This window comes from Lycium ferocissimum, unplaced genomic scaffold, assembly GCF_029784015.1.
Source record: "Lycium ferocissimum isolate CSIRO_LF1 unplaced genomic scaffold, AGI_CSIRO_Lferr_CH_V1 ctg9647, whole genome shotgun sequence".
In the NCBI taxonomy this organism is placed as follows: Eukaryota; Viridiplantae; Streptophyta; class Magnoliopsida; order Solanales; family Solanaceae; genus Lycium; species Lycium ferocissimum.
The window spans coordinates 6,872-23,686 of NW_026727827.1; the positions used below are offsets into that span (position 1 = coordinate 6,872).

A 16,815-nucleotide genomic window follows, 5' to 3' on the forward strand; every position below is an offset into this window, starting at 1 on the left:
CTTCTTTCATCATACCCAAAGTGGACCTTGTTTCATTTAGACATCAGTATGCCTTGTGTCATTTAGACATTTTCGCCCGACTTGGCGGCGGTGTGATTTTCACGTCAAACAAGCGCGTGAAGAGTCTAAAAAACAGATTTTTAATTTTTCTTTATTCTTTTAATTTCCTCCTTCATCTTCTTGGTTTTCTTTATTCTTTTTTCTCTTTCTTCTCCACTTAATATTCTACCATTAACAAATCTCCTACCTCACCGTAGAAAATAAGATCGTATTCTCATAGTCTTCTATGCATCCAATATTTCTTGTTCACTTAATATTTATTTGTTGAAGTAGTTCAGAAAATAAGATTCATATGTGGAATTTTTTTTTCTTACACACAAGAATGTAGAAGAAGATGAATAGAAGGTGGGCGTCAAGTAGGATAATTACTGAAAATTAAGCAATCTTTCAAGAAAATTTTGCCGTTGTGGTTCATTATTTATTGCTTGAAACAAGATGGAGATGACCAATTTTCCAAGTTGAGGATCTTAATGGTGTGAATAGTTGTTGGGTTTGTTCCTCACAATAGATTGCAGTAGCCGGAAAGTATTTTTTGCTTACATTTCGGTGATCTTCTTTCTTTCGCTCAATTCGATATTTCCGATTGAGCTTCGGCGAAAATTTTCATTAGGATCTAATAAATTATTACTAATTGTTTCGTTTGGAAATTTCGGTGGAAAGAGCGGGGGGGGGGGGGGGGAGGGAGGATTATGGAGCAGAGAACAAAAAATACAAAGAAATCAACAAAATATTTTCTAACCACGTCGTCTTCCATCTGCTCTAATTTCCGATGGTCTCCAGTTTTACCATAGCTGCCTAGATGGAATGAAACAAAAGATGATAGTGGTGGGGTTGGGTAGGTGGCGTTGGGTTGGATTTATAAAATAATTTTGTTATTTTTAATTTTTGCAAAAAAGTAGTTTTTCTTTTCTTTTTTCTCATAATTCATTTGTAACTATTATTTCAGATTCAAATACCACGTGTCTTCATTTAATTCGTCACTTTGACATGTCACCAGCGAGTGTAATACACACTCTTCATATATTTGATTAATTGTATAAAAAGTGTCTAATTAAAATAAATTTCAGATAGTGTAAGTCTTTCAATAGGAATATCCCTAAGTTTAGATGTGTAAGTGAAAAATGTTGATGACCACGATGGGCTGTCATGGGTTTGGCCAAGAAACAATAAACTACCGCAACCACTTGAGCCATGTGATCTCTCCCATGGCTTCTCCATTTCTTTGTACACTTTCCCTTAGCTCCAAACTCAACTAACCCATTTTCCTTCTTCCCATAGTTCTCTTTCTCAACTTCTCTGTGTTGTATACTTTTTCCCTTGTTTGATTCGGAGAATGCCCGACAGAAATGGAGCTCCAAATTCAAACCCTAACAAGGCGGAGAGACCTCCGTTACTCAAGAAATCCAAAACCATCTCAGACAAGACACCCCACTTCCCTGGCCCACTTTTCCCCGCTGTTCGCCGTGTCTCTTTCACTCCCCCATCCTCCTCTGAATCTCATACCTCCACTTCCACTAATGATCCCAATTTTGGATTTGGCGATCGTGACTATGTTTATCCCTCTTTTCTTGGACCCCATACTGCTAGAACCAGAGTCAACATCAAGTCAGCTTCCAAATCAAAATTACCGGCCAATTTGAGGGTGGAGTCGAAGATAAAGCCGAAGGCGAAGCTGAAACCTGAGAAAGATTTGAATGCTTTGTCTATTCAAGTCTCTAATCCAGCTTTATCAGGGCTCACTTCAGCTAACTCTTCCAATGCTCGAAGACCTTCTTCTGGGCATACCTATTCCTGGATCCTTTTTTTGGTTAGTGTTTTTAGCTTTTCCCATTCTAATTCCCTTGACTTTTCTACACCCTCCGTTACAAATTATATGTCTAGTTTTGACTTGTTACGGAGTGTAAGAAAGGAAAGAAGATTTTTGATAGTTGTGGTCCTTAACTAAGGATATGTAGAATGTACCAAAATGCCCTTTAATTTTAGGTCTTAAACATGCCACGAGGAAAGTTGGAATTAAAGAGTTGTCAAAAGAGGAAAGAGACCTTTTTTTTTGGAGCGGACTAAAAAGGAAAGTAAGACAAACAAATTGAAACCGAGGGAGTATTTCTGTTTGATTTCATAGTAAGCGGGAAAATTTAAAAACCAAAAAGACCTGCAGGAAATGTGAAAAATTGATTGCTTTTTGGGTAAAATTTTAAGGGAGTTAATAAATGTTACATAGTGGTGCAGTACACCCTCCGTCCCATTTTATACCTCTGCGTTGAATCAAGATTTGAAATGTTAAATTTTGAGTTCTGTTTATTATGTTAGTGATGCTGGAAAAACAATTAAAAGTAATTGTTGACAAGCTGGTTTGGTCGAAGTTTAAAATTTGAATAGTTTAATGAATTTGAATTCTTTAAAGTATGAAACTTGTATAGAATGAATTGTTGAGACGTCCCAAAGAGGAAAGAATGTTATATAAATTGGACAGAGAGTACATAGTAGTATAGTACTATGTTTTACTTTTTTGGTGAATGGGAATTTGTTGCCCATCCAATCTCTTTTGGCTATAAACCTTTCTGATCTCAATGCATTAGGTTTTCGGTTCTTCTTGATATATTGATAAATTATTTCCATGTATTGCAGCTTAAGTTTGTGTGTACATTATCTGTATCTCACACATTATATTTGCGGAATGAAGTCTCTAAGCTTCAGGTATGCTCTCTATGAACACTGTTAAATTTGTGAATTCTTTTCACTCCAGTCTTCGTTCTCAGATTAAATATAGTTTTCAATTACTGCTTATTGGAAGAAACCCGAATACTACTTATCGCCAAAATTAAAATAAAATAAAGAGAACCACTGCTTATTGGAAGAAACAGGCATATTAACCGCTCAACTTGTACTCAATTTTTTGATCTCTGTTGTAATTAAATGATTGGTTCTCAGTACATAAGTTGAAGGTTAGGATTGATTTATTTGCAGGAGGAGAATATTAGTCTTCGTAGAGTTTGTAGCCATGTTGATCTTGCCAGCGCTGGTATCATGGAGTTTGAAGAAGTTAGTTCATTAGTGTATTTTGGTAATGCTGACAGTAGAACAATTGCTCTGTACATGGTGGTTTTCATCCTCGTTATTCCTTTTGTATTGTACAAATATCTTGACTATCTACCGAGAATAATTGATCTCTTGAAGAGGAAATATACCTCAAAGGAGGAGGTTCCACTGAAGAAAAGGATTGCTTACATGGTGGATGTGTGTTTCTCAGTTTACCCTTATGCAAAGCTGCTTGCACTTCTCTTTGCCACTCTCTTTCTAATTGGATATGGAGGATTGGCACTTTATGCTGTTGGTGATGGCAGCTTTACTGAAGCTATTTGGCTGTCTTGGAGCTTCGTAGCAGACTCTGGAAACCATGCTGATATGGTTGGTGCAGGGCCAAGGATAGTTTCAGTTCTGATAAGCTCAGGAGGCATGCTTATATTTGCTATGATGCTGGGGCTTGTTTCAGATGCTATTTCAGAAAAAGTGGATTCTTTAAGGAAAGGAAAGAGTGAAGTGATTGAAAGTAATCACATTCTTGTTCTTGGATGGAGTGATAAATTGGTAAGTCTATAGCATATTGCTTAAAATGTTGCGACTTTTTGAAGTATTTTCTGGCTTTTGCTCTATATGGGCAGGAATAGGGTAGAAAGATTGGATCTGGATGGACATACATTAGATATGTAATCTATATTCATTCGAAATCCAATTGATTTATATGATCCATAAGGAAGTTTGATCCAGATCCATCTTTTTTACAGTCCATTTGATTCAAATATATTGGACACTGATGAATCGTTGGATTTAAAGATATACAGTCATACAGTCATACACATTCACCTGCATGGCTGTGCAACAAGGTTGTACGGTTGGACTTAAAATCTTCCCTTGACTTGTCAATAATATAATCTAAATTGTTAGTAAGATTTATTCTTCATAGATGATAGTTTGTTTACAGGATTACGTTTTATTTCAAGTTACGGCATTTTCAGCTGCTAACTGAACTTTCTGTCTTTCTATCTGGTACCTTAGTGCTGGATTCTTTTCCTACATGACAAGTAGAATGAAATACTTGAGTAAAGGTGCTTTTGGCAAGGAAAATAGGCTTGATATAGGTTTGATTTATAAAATTATCTTACTTTTTTTTTTTTTTGAAAAAGGTTTGATATAGGTTTTGTTCTTTATTAACGAAGTGGGCTGAGAACCATGAGGTCTCAAGCTCAAATCACAGCAGAAACAAAAACACTAGGGGATTTCTTCCCATATCCTAGCCTTGACAGAGTTACCTGGTATTCTTTGGTGGGAGGTGGCAGGTATCCCGTGGAATTAGTCGAGGTGCGCACAAGGTGGACCGGACTCCACGGTCATCAATAAAAAAAAATAATGAGTAAAGAGACTAAGAGAGGATAAAAGATAGCAAAACCACTACTCTAGTGTGAAGATCTGCAAATTGTTAACAATAGGCTTGCAAGTAAGATAGTAGCATTGGTTCTTGAGAGATCTTATTGTAGAAAAGCAAACAGATACATCTAGAATAGCTTTAAGCCATACATATTTGTTTTTGTGTGCTGCAAACATCACTCAGTGTTGCCTTCGCTAGAGGGAAGGAATTATCTGCGATCATGACTTTTGAGACTGTAATTATGACACGAAGGTGTAAAAGTATTTTCTTATTACAGGGGTCACTTTTGAAGCAGCTAGCAATAGCTAACAAGAGCATTGGTGGTGGTGTTGTCGTTGTTCTTGCGGAAAGAGACAAGGAGGAGATGGAGATGGACATAGCAAAGTTAGAATTTGATTTCATGGGAACTTCAGTTATCTGCAGAAGTGGCAGTCCGCTAATACTTGCTGATTTGAAAAAGGTGTGACAGCGTATCTTTTTTCTTTCCCTTGATACTCCCTCTTATCCTTTAAACCCTTTTTCCTTTTCTTCATTATCCTGATATCCTAATTTATTCTGTGAGGTAAAAGTAACTAGTATCTAAGGGTTCGACTAGTATCTTATACTCTTCTTGAAATCCCTTAACCTCTTTTTTATTCCCTCTTTCTTATAGTTATTTCTTGTTATTTTTGTTCTTCTATGACACATACAGGTGTCAGTCTCGAAAGCACGTGCAATCATTGTCCTAGCATCTGATGAGAATGCTGATCAGGTGCTTTTCACAAATGAATCTTCAAGCTCTAAACAACCAGATAATTCGGACTAATTACTCCAATGTTTTTCTTCTTGTTAGAGTGATGCACGTGCTCTAAGGGTTGTACTTAGTCTAACTGGAGTAAGAGAGGGATTGAGAGGTCATGTTGTTGTGGAGATGAGTGATCTCGACAACGAACCGTTAGTGAAGCTTGTTGGGGGTGAACTCATTGAAACGGTTGTTGCGCATGATGTGATTGGGAGGTTGATGATACAATGTGCTTTGCAGCCTGGCCTTGCTCAGGTCGGTTATATATAGTTCTGTTACATTATTTCTTCATTTGTCTTTCTCTTCCTTGCTTTGACAGCTTTTTACCACTTATGTTGTCATCTAGACATGCTGTGGTCCTTCTGATTCCTCTTATATCTATTGGCTAATGGCTAAAATCATTAGTTTTAAATTCGGCTAAAATCATTAGTTTTAAATTCAAGTAGTACACATCAAAAGACTGTATACTTGTGCCTTAAATTTCCTGGAAAACATAAATGGGCCAGAAGAATTCTCTTCCTTTTGAGTTCCTTGTTGATGAAATTAAAATAACAGCAACAACAACAACAACAACAATGCCTTCCGAACTACTTCGGGTCTCTTGTAATCTTCAATGCCCATTTTGCTCCTTTTATACATGTTCCACTCCATTACAAATTCAATAATATGAGAATTCTTAAGTTAACTTGTTTATTGGTGGCCTTCAACCTACCACAACCCTTCTCCTTTATCCAGGCTTTGGACCGGAGTTGTCCATCTTTTTGGGGCTGAAGATCCAGTATAAGGTTAAACCTCATCTTTCCTTGAGTGCTTTATTTGGACACATGCTTTCCCAAGCTGCAATGAATCATAATCTGATACTTGCATCTGTATACTAGTTTGTTGTTCTCAGTTAATGCTTAATTGATACACCTTTGTTCAGGAGGAATAGAAAAATGGAAGGCGATTACAGCCATTTACCAAATTATATTGGAAACCATAATGATACCCTCATGACATCCCCACTTAATGTACAACTGAATATGGATGAGCAAACTCATTGTAGATAACAATAATATAGAGGTACCTATTGATTAAGTGTCACAGTAGTATAGATTTCTCAATTTTAGCTTGCTCCTGTTTCTGGTAGCTGTTAGTTGCTGCAGAAGAGTAATATGTATTTTCTTGTTAATACTAATTCTTGTCCAATATGGCAGATTTGGGAAGACATTTTGGGGTTTGAAAATGCAGAATTTTACATTAAACGGTGGCCTCAATTGGATGGTGCACCCTTTGAAAATATACTGGTATCATTTCCGGAGGCAATTCCTTGCGGAGTTAAGGTTGCTGCTGATGGCGGCAAGATTATCATAAATCCTGATGATAGATATGTTCTAAAAGAAGGTGATGAAATCCTTGTCATAGCTGAGGATGATGATACCTATGCACCAGGTCTCTTACCAGAGGTCAATTTTCTTCTCTGTAATTGATGGTTATCAGGCATTCCTGTTGCATATTGTGATTAGATATTTATTAACTGTACCGTTTTGATGAATACCTTTTATTCTTTTCTTTGGGTTTATATCTCAAACCTTCTTATCATCTTTCAGATCCACCTCCATGTTTGCCTCTAGTGCCCGAAAAAATTCAAATACATTTTATGTTTTACTTTGAGATTCAAGCTTTTCTGCTGATTTGCTATTGCATTTTGTTCATCTTGCTTCATCCTTCTTCAGAGCTAATGTAAAGTTTCATTGTCATGTTATTGTTTTCTTAAATTTTATTAATTAAGCATGGGATATTATTCAGTCTTTGGTTGAGCCAGAAATGCCATTTAAAATGTCATGGATATTGGGAACTATCAGAGAAGAAACTGTATTAAAAACTTGATGATAATGGAGTACAAGATACACTTTCGTTTTTTGATGGGTGGAGTACAAGATAGACTTATTTATAAGTCATACATTCCACATATTATATATAACTGAAGATGGATTGGTGCATACAACATTGCATCTATACCGAAGATATTAGAAGAAGAAAAGACTTCTTTCATATCTCAGTATATCTTTACATCCCATGTGAAGGGGTATTTATACAAGTGAATCCTAACTAATTGAGAAATGACAATCAATTACAATAAAAGAAAATATTCTACTCCTATAATTACACTAGGGAAAGGAAAACTAAAGTCACCTAAAATCATGCTAATAAAAACACAATCAACACTTCTCATCAAGTTGGAGCAAAGATGTCGCATATGCCCAACTTGCAAACCAAAGTATGAAAATTGACACGACCCTCACGGACTCCGCTGGCACTGGGATTATTATCTGCACAAAAAGTACCGCAAGTGTAGCATGAGAACAAGATCACCACGTATTCAGCAAGTATCGTCGATTGACCCCAAAAGGATAATGGCGAGGGATGGTCTTAAAATACTCGCTTAGTCCTGCTCCTGTACAATTCATATAATCTAGACAGATAGGGAAATAGCAGCATAAGGTAAATTCAACTGAACAACGTAGTAATTATGCACAGATATAGCATATGAAGTGATATGCACAAATGATGCAATGCATATGATGCTGACTTTACCAATCCTGTCTCATAACCAGTATTTTTAGTACACCATGCACATTGCCTGGGGTGCCCAAGAGCAGTGACCCTAGGGGGGTGGATCCGTACCCACACGCCGCACAGAATGTCCCATTGTGCTATAATCATATCAATCCGCACGGACTGTCCCATCGTGCCCTAGCCATATCAATCGGTATCAGAGTAACCAGCGAATGATATCTCATAACTGCTGACACCCAAGTCCGTATACTCGTCAAACATCTCATGAAATAAACATGAATCATGTATGCATGAATCATGTATGCAATCTTATGGCATATAAACCGTGCATGAAAAGAATCTATGCAACCCATGTAGTATGAAATACATGAAACATCCAAGATGGTAACCTTAGCATGTGAATCAATGCTAACCATATTTTCTTAAGCAGTAAAGAATATTCAACAAATAATTTAACAGTTATGAGTCATAGGAGAAAAACAACATAAAACCTAATTACTCGAACATGTCATCCGCTACCCGCATAAGTGGTTGTCACCTTCCCTATGCGTTACCCCCGTATGCATAGGACATTTTAATTTTCATTTAGTTGGGAAAAATCCCCCATCGAAGTCATAGTCTTAACTTACCTAATTTTGAGCCGTTGCTTAGCACCTTGAATAGCCTCGCCTTTCCTCAGAGCCTCCCAATGCTCCCAATCTATTAAAAAGTGTACTCTACAGGGTTAAACTAAACCAACGATACCCATGTTGCCATCTAAAAAGAATCACATTAAAGAGTCAACCAAAAAGTCAAACCCAAGCCCCGGAATTAAAATCGTGTCTTTATTACAATAAGACATTACCAATATCATACGATTTCAATCCTGTGCTCAAAACTCAAATCTGATACTGAATCGACCTTCAAATCCTCAAAATTCATACTCTTAGACCTAGGGTTAGCCAAAAGCACATGGGTAATCATGCTAATCATCAAAATAGGCAGTAAAAACACTTACCTGATGTTTTTGGTCGTTTCTTGCACTCTCATCCGGGCTATGCCGAGCTCCAAAACCCCAACAATGGTGAAATGACTTCAGATTCCTGAAATTGTTCACTTTTATACCTGAAGCACCTTTAGTGTGATCGTGGTGCCCAGGTGCGAGAGCGCCCAACGCGGGCACAAAGCTTCAACGCAAACGTGCACACAGGGCGCAATAGCGCAGCCCACTGACCAGTCCCTCTGCGCGAATACGTGTCTCATGCGTGATGGCGCCCTGCGCGATAGCGCACATCAACATACTCCCTTGTGCTTGATAGCGCAGCTATAGCGCGATTAAGCTGCCCAAAGTTTCAGCCCTTGAGCACGATTGTGCCCCTTGAGCTCGATTGTACTCGCACCAGGAAAAAATAAAATCTGCAGAGTCTAGATCTGGTTTTGTTATCCAAACCTCACCTGAACCCCTTTTGTCGCTACCAAAATCATCCAAACAAGTCCTAAATCATCATACGAACATATAGGATCCTTCAAACCATGAATCTAAGTCCGTTTACTCAAAATATTGGCTTTGGTCAACTCTAAGCACTATAGGGTTCTAGTTCAAGTTCAGGTGCTCCAAAAATGTTACCTTCTCCAAAAAAAAAAAAAAAGTTCAAGTGCTCCAAAATGCTTTGAGTCCCTTGGGACCCATGCTACCCACACCCGTAAGTCACAAATTACCGAACGAACTTATGGGAAGCCTCAAATAAGGGAAAGATGTTCTAGTACTCAAAATGACCGGTTGGACCGTTCCATCTTCGCCTAATTAAACAAATGTTCCTCCTCGAACGAGTTTAGAATCATATCTGAGCTGTCGAAAAACTATGGTTATCTGCTCCACATGTCTGACTCAGTCTCCCAAGTTGCCCCCTCAATCAGATAATGCTTACATTGCACTTTCACTAAAGCTATTTCTTTTGACCTTAGCTTTCGGACCTGCCTGTTCAAAATAGCCACTGGCTCCTCAAATGTTAGATTCTGACCAGGCTGCACTGTGTCTAAATGTAACACGTGGGACTTATGCTCATGGTATTTCTTCGACATAGACACATGGAAAACAGGAAGAACACCTGTCGATCTAGGTGGCAAAGCAAGCTTATAAGCCACCTCTTCAATACGTTGTAAAATCTCCAAACAGGCCTATAAACCTCAAACTCAACTTGCCCTTCTTCCTCAGTCGCATCACTCCCTTCATGTGAGAGACTTTCAACAATACCCGCTCGCCCTCCATGAATTCCAAAACTCGAACCTTCCGGTCCGCGTAGCTCTTTTTCCTGCTCTGTGCTGTGAGAAGCTGCTCCTGAATCAATTTGACCTTATTCAAGGAATCCTTTAGCAAATTTATAACCCATGGCATAACCCCGTATGTCTCACCAACGGGTGAACGACACCTCTTACCATATAAAGCCTCAAACAGTGCCATCTGAATGCTGGACCGGTAACTGTTATTATGCGCAAACTCTGCTAAATGCAAGAACTGGTCCCGATGACCACCAAAGTAAATCACACAAGCTCTCAACATGTCCTCAAGGATCTGAATAGTCCGCTCCAACTCCCGCAAAGTTTGAGTGTTCTTCTGAAGAAACTGGACAAGTCCAGGGGGAAAATATATATTATCCCTTTAAACAATGAGGACATGAGTACACACAGTACTATATCTATACATATTTAACTTAGTCTAAGTAACTATCTCACAGCTATGTAACTCTTGAACATTTTGTTCTTATTGTGCAAGTAGCTTTTCGGAAAAATGTTGATGCTAAACTGTTGCCATTGGATTCTGATTTTTTTTTTTTTTTAAATAGTTTCTAGCATGAGGCTCTTGGCAATGAAGCTCAACCTTTTTACTCTAGTGATGTTAATTGGTTCCTTTATCATAGTTTGTCAGTTCTGATTAAGTATGACAATCGTAAGATATGGCAAAAATGAAGATGAAATGGAGCACTTTTTTTTTGATATGGTAAAATAGAGCACTTTTCACCCGCAAGGGTGGCTCAGTTGGTTGAGCATGGGGCTTTCATAATGGAGGTCCCAGGTTCGAAACCCCCTGCCTATGACAGCAGGGGATTTGCCTTCTGGGTCGAGGTCATCGCACAGGGCTTGCCTAGTGCGGGTTACCTCTCCTGTGTGGTTTGCGAGCTATTGCACAGGAGCTGGGTTTACCCTGTGCGTACTCGAAGGATAGCAGTTGCGGGTTCCCATGTCATCAAAAAAAAAAAAATAGAGCACTTTTCTTGCATCAATATTAGCATGGTATTAGGTCACGCCCTCTCAATATTGTCTTGGAGATTGTATCTGCTAAGTCTATTCTGATATTGGTGGTCCCTTTAAGTGAAAATAAGATAGGGGAGTTTTTGTTGGCAAAAAGTTTGCAAAGATCATATATAACCTGTTCACTACCTAATAATTTTTTGTAGTGTGTTTTTTTTTTATTTTTTATTAAAGGTATTTTTACTAGTGTTGGTTATTCTTGCTTTTAGGATCAAATTCAGATGCTTTCCAGTATTCTAATTCCTTTTTTGGACTTAAGGCATTTAGTTTGTGTGAGAAAGAGATAATGATAAGACATTCTCTGTCACTGGTAGTGGTAGGTAATATAATTGATAGCTCTTTTAAATAATAAAACAAAGACAAAACGGAGTCGCATATCGCCATTACTTGTATATATGTATTTTGTGAATCTACTGGTTGCTCCCTTCCATAATTCAATATTTCTGATCCTTGTTTGGCAATAATTCAATTAATGCATGGTTGACTTTGGCTCAGTTTCTCTATTTGCTTATATAGTGGCTTGCTTATTGCAGGTAAATAAAGGCCTATTCCCTAGGATAACCGATCCTCCAAAATATCCAGAAAGAATCTTATTCTGTGGCTGGAGACGTGATATTGATGATATGATTATGGTACCCTACATCTGCATCACCTGTTTCTCCTGTCAATCTCTTTCTCTCTCTGTGTGGTTGGGTTGGGTCCCTCCCTTTCCCTTTCTGAATATGTGAGTAACAAGGTATAAAAAGCGAGAGGGGCGAAGCTGCTCCACAGTGAGCAGGAATTTAGGTCAAGTAACCTGTTCTTCCATAACCACGTAGTGGAGAGCAAAGGTGTTCTAAGAGTATACAGTCCTTTATTAATCTGATTGACATTGATTCGACACCTGACCTATATCATTGAAGTAAAGCCCAAGTACTCTGCACTGTTACAGGTTTTCAATAGATTGTCAAGGTTTTCCAGTGCTTCAGATGGGATTTGGGGGGAGGGAGTGGGGTGTGGGGAATACTTCAGTCTCTGGAATCACGGTCTAGCACCTTTAGGAGGTGTTTTGTTCACATACTAGTTATGCGGTAGTTATAATGCAGCGGTTAGTAATGAAGGGATTGCTATGGGTGGTTAATAATTAAGAGATTGTCATACATGGATTAGATTCTTTTACATGAATTACTATCTTGTTTTATCTTTAAATAGTGTAATAACTATATTGCTAATACACACATGCTTATTCCTCATTCTATCCCACATAAAATAATATATAGATTCTTGCAATTCAATGCGAGTATTATTTAAAGTCAATCAAACACTGCATTAGTTATGTGGCAATTAATTTTCCTATACGACCAACCAAATAATTGTATTATCTTACGTGAGATTTAATGTTGGGATAAATTTTTCCAATACCATCAACAAAACGACCCCTTAGTACGTCTGAACTTGTGTCCGTCTTCATTTTAGATTAGCTTAATTTGATGTGATCTTAGTAAGGTAATCACTGATGTTAGAATGTTCCAGATTGGTTGAGGATTGACTATCATCTGCTCATGTGCTTGGGAAATCCTTACCTCATGAGCTTGCTTTTGAGGTTGAGTGGAGTCCAATGTTGATTTTCTTAACAGTGTACCAGATCCACACTCATCCTTATCGTTGGTTCAGCCAATGTTGAGTCCCTATGTCATATTGTTCATGCTACAGATGTCTAGACTTGGGCGTGCAGAGATATTAAAATTTCGTAAATCAGTTGAGGGAAATGGTTGTTGTCTCCTTATATGGTTTTGGGCAATCCTTGCACCTCGTGAGCTAGCTTTTGTGGTTGAGTTAAGCCCAAGTTCCAGTTTCTTAATGAATGGATTAATGCTCCTTCGTCTTCAAATTGGATGTTGTGGCTTGATGTATGTCATCTGCCCTCTCAAACTAGAGTCCCTCTTTTTTGTAGTATTCATAAATTAACTTACCTGCATTTTAATTTTTCAAACACAGTTTCATTTGCAGTTTCAAAATGGTACATTTAAGTTTTTGCCCTACCTTTTTTTTCATGTTGGTGTGGGGAAATGCTATTACACGCCTTTGTATATCATCTAGGTTACTCTTTATTTTTAGGAGCTTGATAATTGCCACCCGAATTGCTATTAAACTCTCTTTAGTTATTTTCCCTTTTCTTTTCTGCATTTCTTTTATCTGGTATACTTCACACAATGGTTTGAGAAAAATAAATTTCCTTTGGCTGAACCTTCTTCTTTTCTTGTCTTTTTTATTCCAGTTACCGTTAATGGGATCTTCTTTAAAAATCGCTGCATTGGAACGGTGAGATAGATACTATTCATGAGTTTCATAGGTTTCTCCTCGTCTTGTTTGTTAGGTACTAGAGGCATTATTGGCTCCAGGGTCTGAATTGTGGATGTTTAATGAGGTTCCCGAGAAAGATAGAGAAAGGAAGTTGACTGACGGGGGCCTTGATATATCAGGACTGGAGAACATAAAACTTGTCCATCATGTGGGAAATGCAGTAATTAGGCGTCATTTAGAGGGTCTTCCTCTGGAGACATTTGATTCGGTGAGTTAAAGTTGTGCTCATACTTTGAGGTGTTTAATACTCTCCTAAAAGAAAAACTGGAAAATATTAAACGAAGGTCATTTCTCAGAAAGGTTGGAAAAAAAAAAAATTGTCATGTTTGTTTGCAGGGAAGATACTTATTTATTCTAAAGTTTCCCGGACAAACTAAGATTTCTGAATTTGATGTAGCATAGTGCTAGATAGCTGGTGAATCCTTTTGGTGATTTTTCACACTTTTGAATTCAGGCAAAATGTATGGCTTTGTCTTACTGCTAAGGATCTGAATACAGTGTGCTAGTTACTCTTGATCCTTAGTGTAGAAAAACCAAAGACGAGAATCATAATGATTTTAAACTCATACCAGAGGATAATATTTTGGCATGTCAATTTATATTTTTGTTGATGCACCGTTTACTAACTCTAAGAGAATAGATTCTGATTCTTGCAGATGAATCTGTCGAAGACTCCATTGTTCACTCTGATTCACGGTCTCTTGCCACCCTCCTCCTCATCCGAGATATCCAGGTCATTGTTGCTGAACTTTCAATCGAGGCATATAAACTAATTTTTTCACTGGAGTACTTGTTTCTGAGAAGCATTTCCAGTTTGAACAAGTCTGCAACTTTTCGTTTGCGCCTCTTCAATTTCTTTTCGTTTTTTTTTTTTTTTTCCTTTTCCTCCCCTCCAGTGCTAATGATCTCACTTGCTCTTCCTCTGACCTGCTTTTTTTGTTTTTTTTATTTTCAATGTCACAATAGTAAAATGGATGTCGTTAATCCTCCAATAGTGATTGAAATTGCTGAATTGTTATATAATGCAGTCGAAGCGTCTTCCTAATAAAGATTCTAGGTCGATTCCTCTACGGCATTCGGTGTTTTCTCAGAGCTCCTGGATTCGTGAAATGCAGCAGGCTTCAGACAGATCAATAATAATAAGTGAGATATTGGACTCCAGGACAAGAAATCTTGTGTCAGTCTCTAGAATAAGTGATTACGTGCTGTCAAATGAACTGGTGAGCATGGCACTTGCAATGGTAGCAGAAGACAAACAGATTAATCGTGTGCTAGAAGAATTGTTTGCCGAAGAGGTATTGGTTTCTCCGTAGTTACTTATGTTCTGAGTGCATGCTTTAATATATTGAAGGATTTCACATGTATTACCGCTCAACCTTTTAAATAATAGATGTGTATACTGTTTATGAGAAAACATAGGAGTGAGTAATACGCTAAATTGTGGGATGGCCAGGCGTGTTTTTCAGTTGTGTGTACTACTAGGATGCATTTATTTCAGGCTAAAATAGGACAAACCAGTCTTTCCTCTCATATTCACCACAACAAAAAATGTTCATGCACCCTCAGGTCGTGGTTTTTTTTTTTTTTTTGGTGTGTGGGGTGTGTGGGGGGGGGGGGGGGGTCTTGATGCTACAGCTGTCAAGTTCTTTGTTTACATTTAGTTCAATTTGATCTTTTCATCGAGTCTGGATCAGTTTAATCTGATAGCATTTATCAAATACAGGGAAATGAATTATGCATCAAGCCAGCAGAGTTCTATCTGTATGACCAGGAAGAACTCTGCTTCTATGATATCATGAGAAGGGGTCGTCAAAGGCAGGAGATAGTGATTGGCTACCGCATTGCAGCTGCAGAACGTGCTGTGATTAACCCAGCAGGCAAGTCAAAGCAACGCAAGTGGTCCCTTGATGATGTTTTTGTGGTTATTTCCTCAGGTGACTGAAAAAATAATCAGGAAAATCTCACATGCACCTGCTTTATATTATCGGGCTTTGACAAGTTCGATCAAACATCTCATATTTCTCTCCAGACAAGCACTCACTAGAAAAGAGGCAAATAAGGTAGCTCTAACTTCAACCAGCAGCTTAGGTAGAGAATAATAGGAAGAGGTTTTACTTTTTAGTAAGAGCTGGTTGGCATAGTGGGAAAGGAGGGGAGAGCTCTTAGAACTGTTAATTTTCTTTTTCTTTTTCTTTTTGTCTTTTAGATATTGCAATACAAATCAGAAATGAAGAATGAAATCTTTCTCATTTCATGTAACATTCCTAAAAACTAACAAGCTAGACCTTTGTAAAACATAGCATCATTTATGGTATTAGTATTTGTCTCTTTGACATCATCCATTGGAGCAATTGAGTTACTAATATGAGCATCTTGGGGAGGAAAAAGTGAACTTTTATGTAATTGTAGGAACTTAAATATGATCATAAGCTTGGTGCAAAATTTTTAAGAATTGACATACTAAAGAATGTTCTAAATGAATTTATCCGTGCAATATAATTAGGCTTAATATGCAACCCCCTAAACTTGTTCTTTTTTTCCATTTTGACACCTCAACTAAGTATTGTTCCTATCGAACCCCTGAACTCGTCCTCAAGTGTGTCTATCAAACCTCCTAAATCTGATTTTTATTAGAAGCAAAAATTAATTTGGGGAAATGAAGGTGGAGTAATATTTTAGATATGTGGTAAGCTATTCTTTAAGCCATGGATGTATCGGTTTCTGATGGTTCTGCTCTTCTACTGCCAGCTTAATTAAGAGCTGTTCTTTTTTCCCCTCTCAATTCTTTGTTAATCTTAGCTAAAAGATGGCATAATTAAATTAGAATATATATTAGCATGTTGCTACATTGAAGATGGAATACTATGTAAGTCGGATTGTGTTTGATAGACACACTTGAGGACGAGGTCAGGGGTTCAATAGGAACAACACTTAGTTGAGGTGCCAAAATGAAAAAAAAAAGCATTTTTAGGGGGCCGCATATGCATTAAGCCATATAATTATGAAAACTTTTGCTCCTACCATATGTTTAAGGCAGTAGAACCGGATGAATAAATATTTCTTCAATCAAATATTGTCTAACAAAAAAAATCACTTTCTACTCGGAATTTGTTAGTTCTTCCGTTAGGAACTATTCATCCTCTTGGCAGTTGTTTCGATCACATTCACTACATTTATCTCAAAACTATATATGTAGCTAAAACGCTATTAAATGTAGTATATATTTGTAAGTAAATCTGTATCCATTCTGAAAAAGGTGTTGTGGGTGCAATGTATTCTCGCTTACTGATTTCATAAAAGGAGACTTTTGGAGGCAATAATTAGCTAAACAAACGCAAACAAATTAAAGAAGCAAGAA

The 16,815-nt window shown here is 37.7% G+C and overlaps 1 protein-coding gene across 3 annotated transcripts; it reads left to right on the forward strand.

The window, feature by feature from the left end:
• The first annotated feature begins 1,224 nt into the window (after positions 1–1,224).
• On the forward strand, positions 1,225–15,795 carry LOC132046147 (ion channel DMI1). 3 transcript variants are annotated; one of them, XM_059436700.1, is made up of 12 exons: positions 1,225–1,867; positions 2,689–2,757; positions 3,028–3,648; positions 4,764–4,946; positions 5,178–5,237; positions 5,319–5,522; positions 6,464–6,712; positions 11,648–11,746; positions 13,471–13,665; positions 14,098–14,190; positions 14,486–14,752; positions 15,181–15,795. In XM_059436700.1, exons 1-12 carry the CDS (start codon positions 1,394–1,396, stop codon positions 15,397–15,399), a joined length of 2,733 nt encoding a protein of 910 aa, XP_059292683.1. In that variant the 5' UTR covers positions 1,225–1,393; the 3' UTR covers positions 15,400–15,795. The 3 variants fall into 3 exon arrangements, with proteins under 3 accessions (XP_059292683.1, XP_059292684.1, XP_059292685.1); XM_059436701.1 differs by lacking the exon at positions 11,648–11,746; XM_059436702.1 differs by lacking the exon at positions 15,181–15,795 and having other exon boundaries at positions 14,114–14,190; positions 14,486–14,736.
• Positions 15,796–16,815: the final 1,020 nt, after the last annotated feature.

What these genes read in the sequence shown, in the direction of transcription:
- LOC132046147 (XM_059436700.1), top strand. Translation starts at nt 1,394, where the DNA reads ATGCCCGACAGAAATGGAGCTCCAAATTCAAACCCTAACAAGGCGGAG. An exon ending in CACCAGGTCTCTTACCAGAG is followed by an intron (nt 6,713 to 11,647) that starts GTCAATTTTCTT and finishes TGCTTATTGCAG; the next exon opens with GTAAATAAAGGCCTATTCCC. An exon ending in ATATTGATGATATGATTATG is followed by an intron (nt 11,747 to 13,470) that starts GTACCCTACATC and finishes CTTGTTTGTTAG; the next exon opens with GTACTAGAGGCATTATTGGC.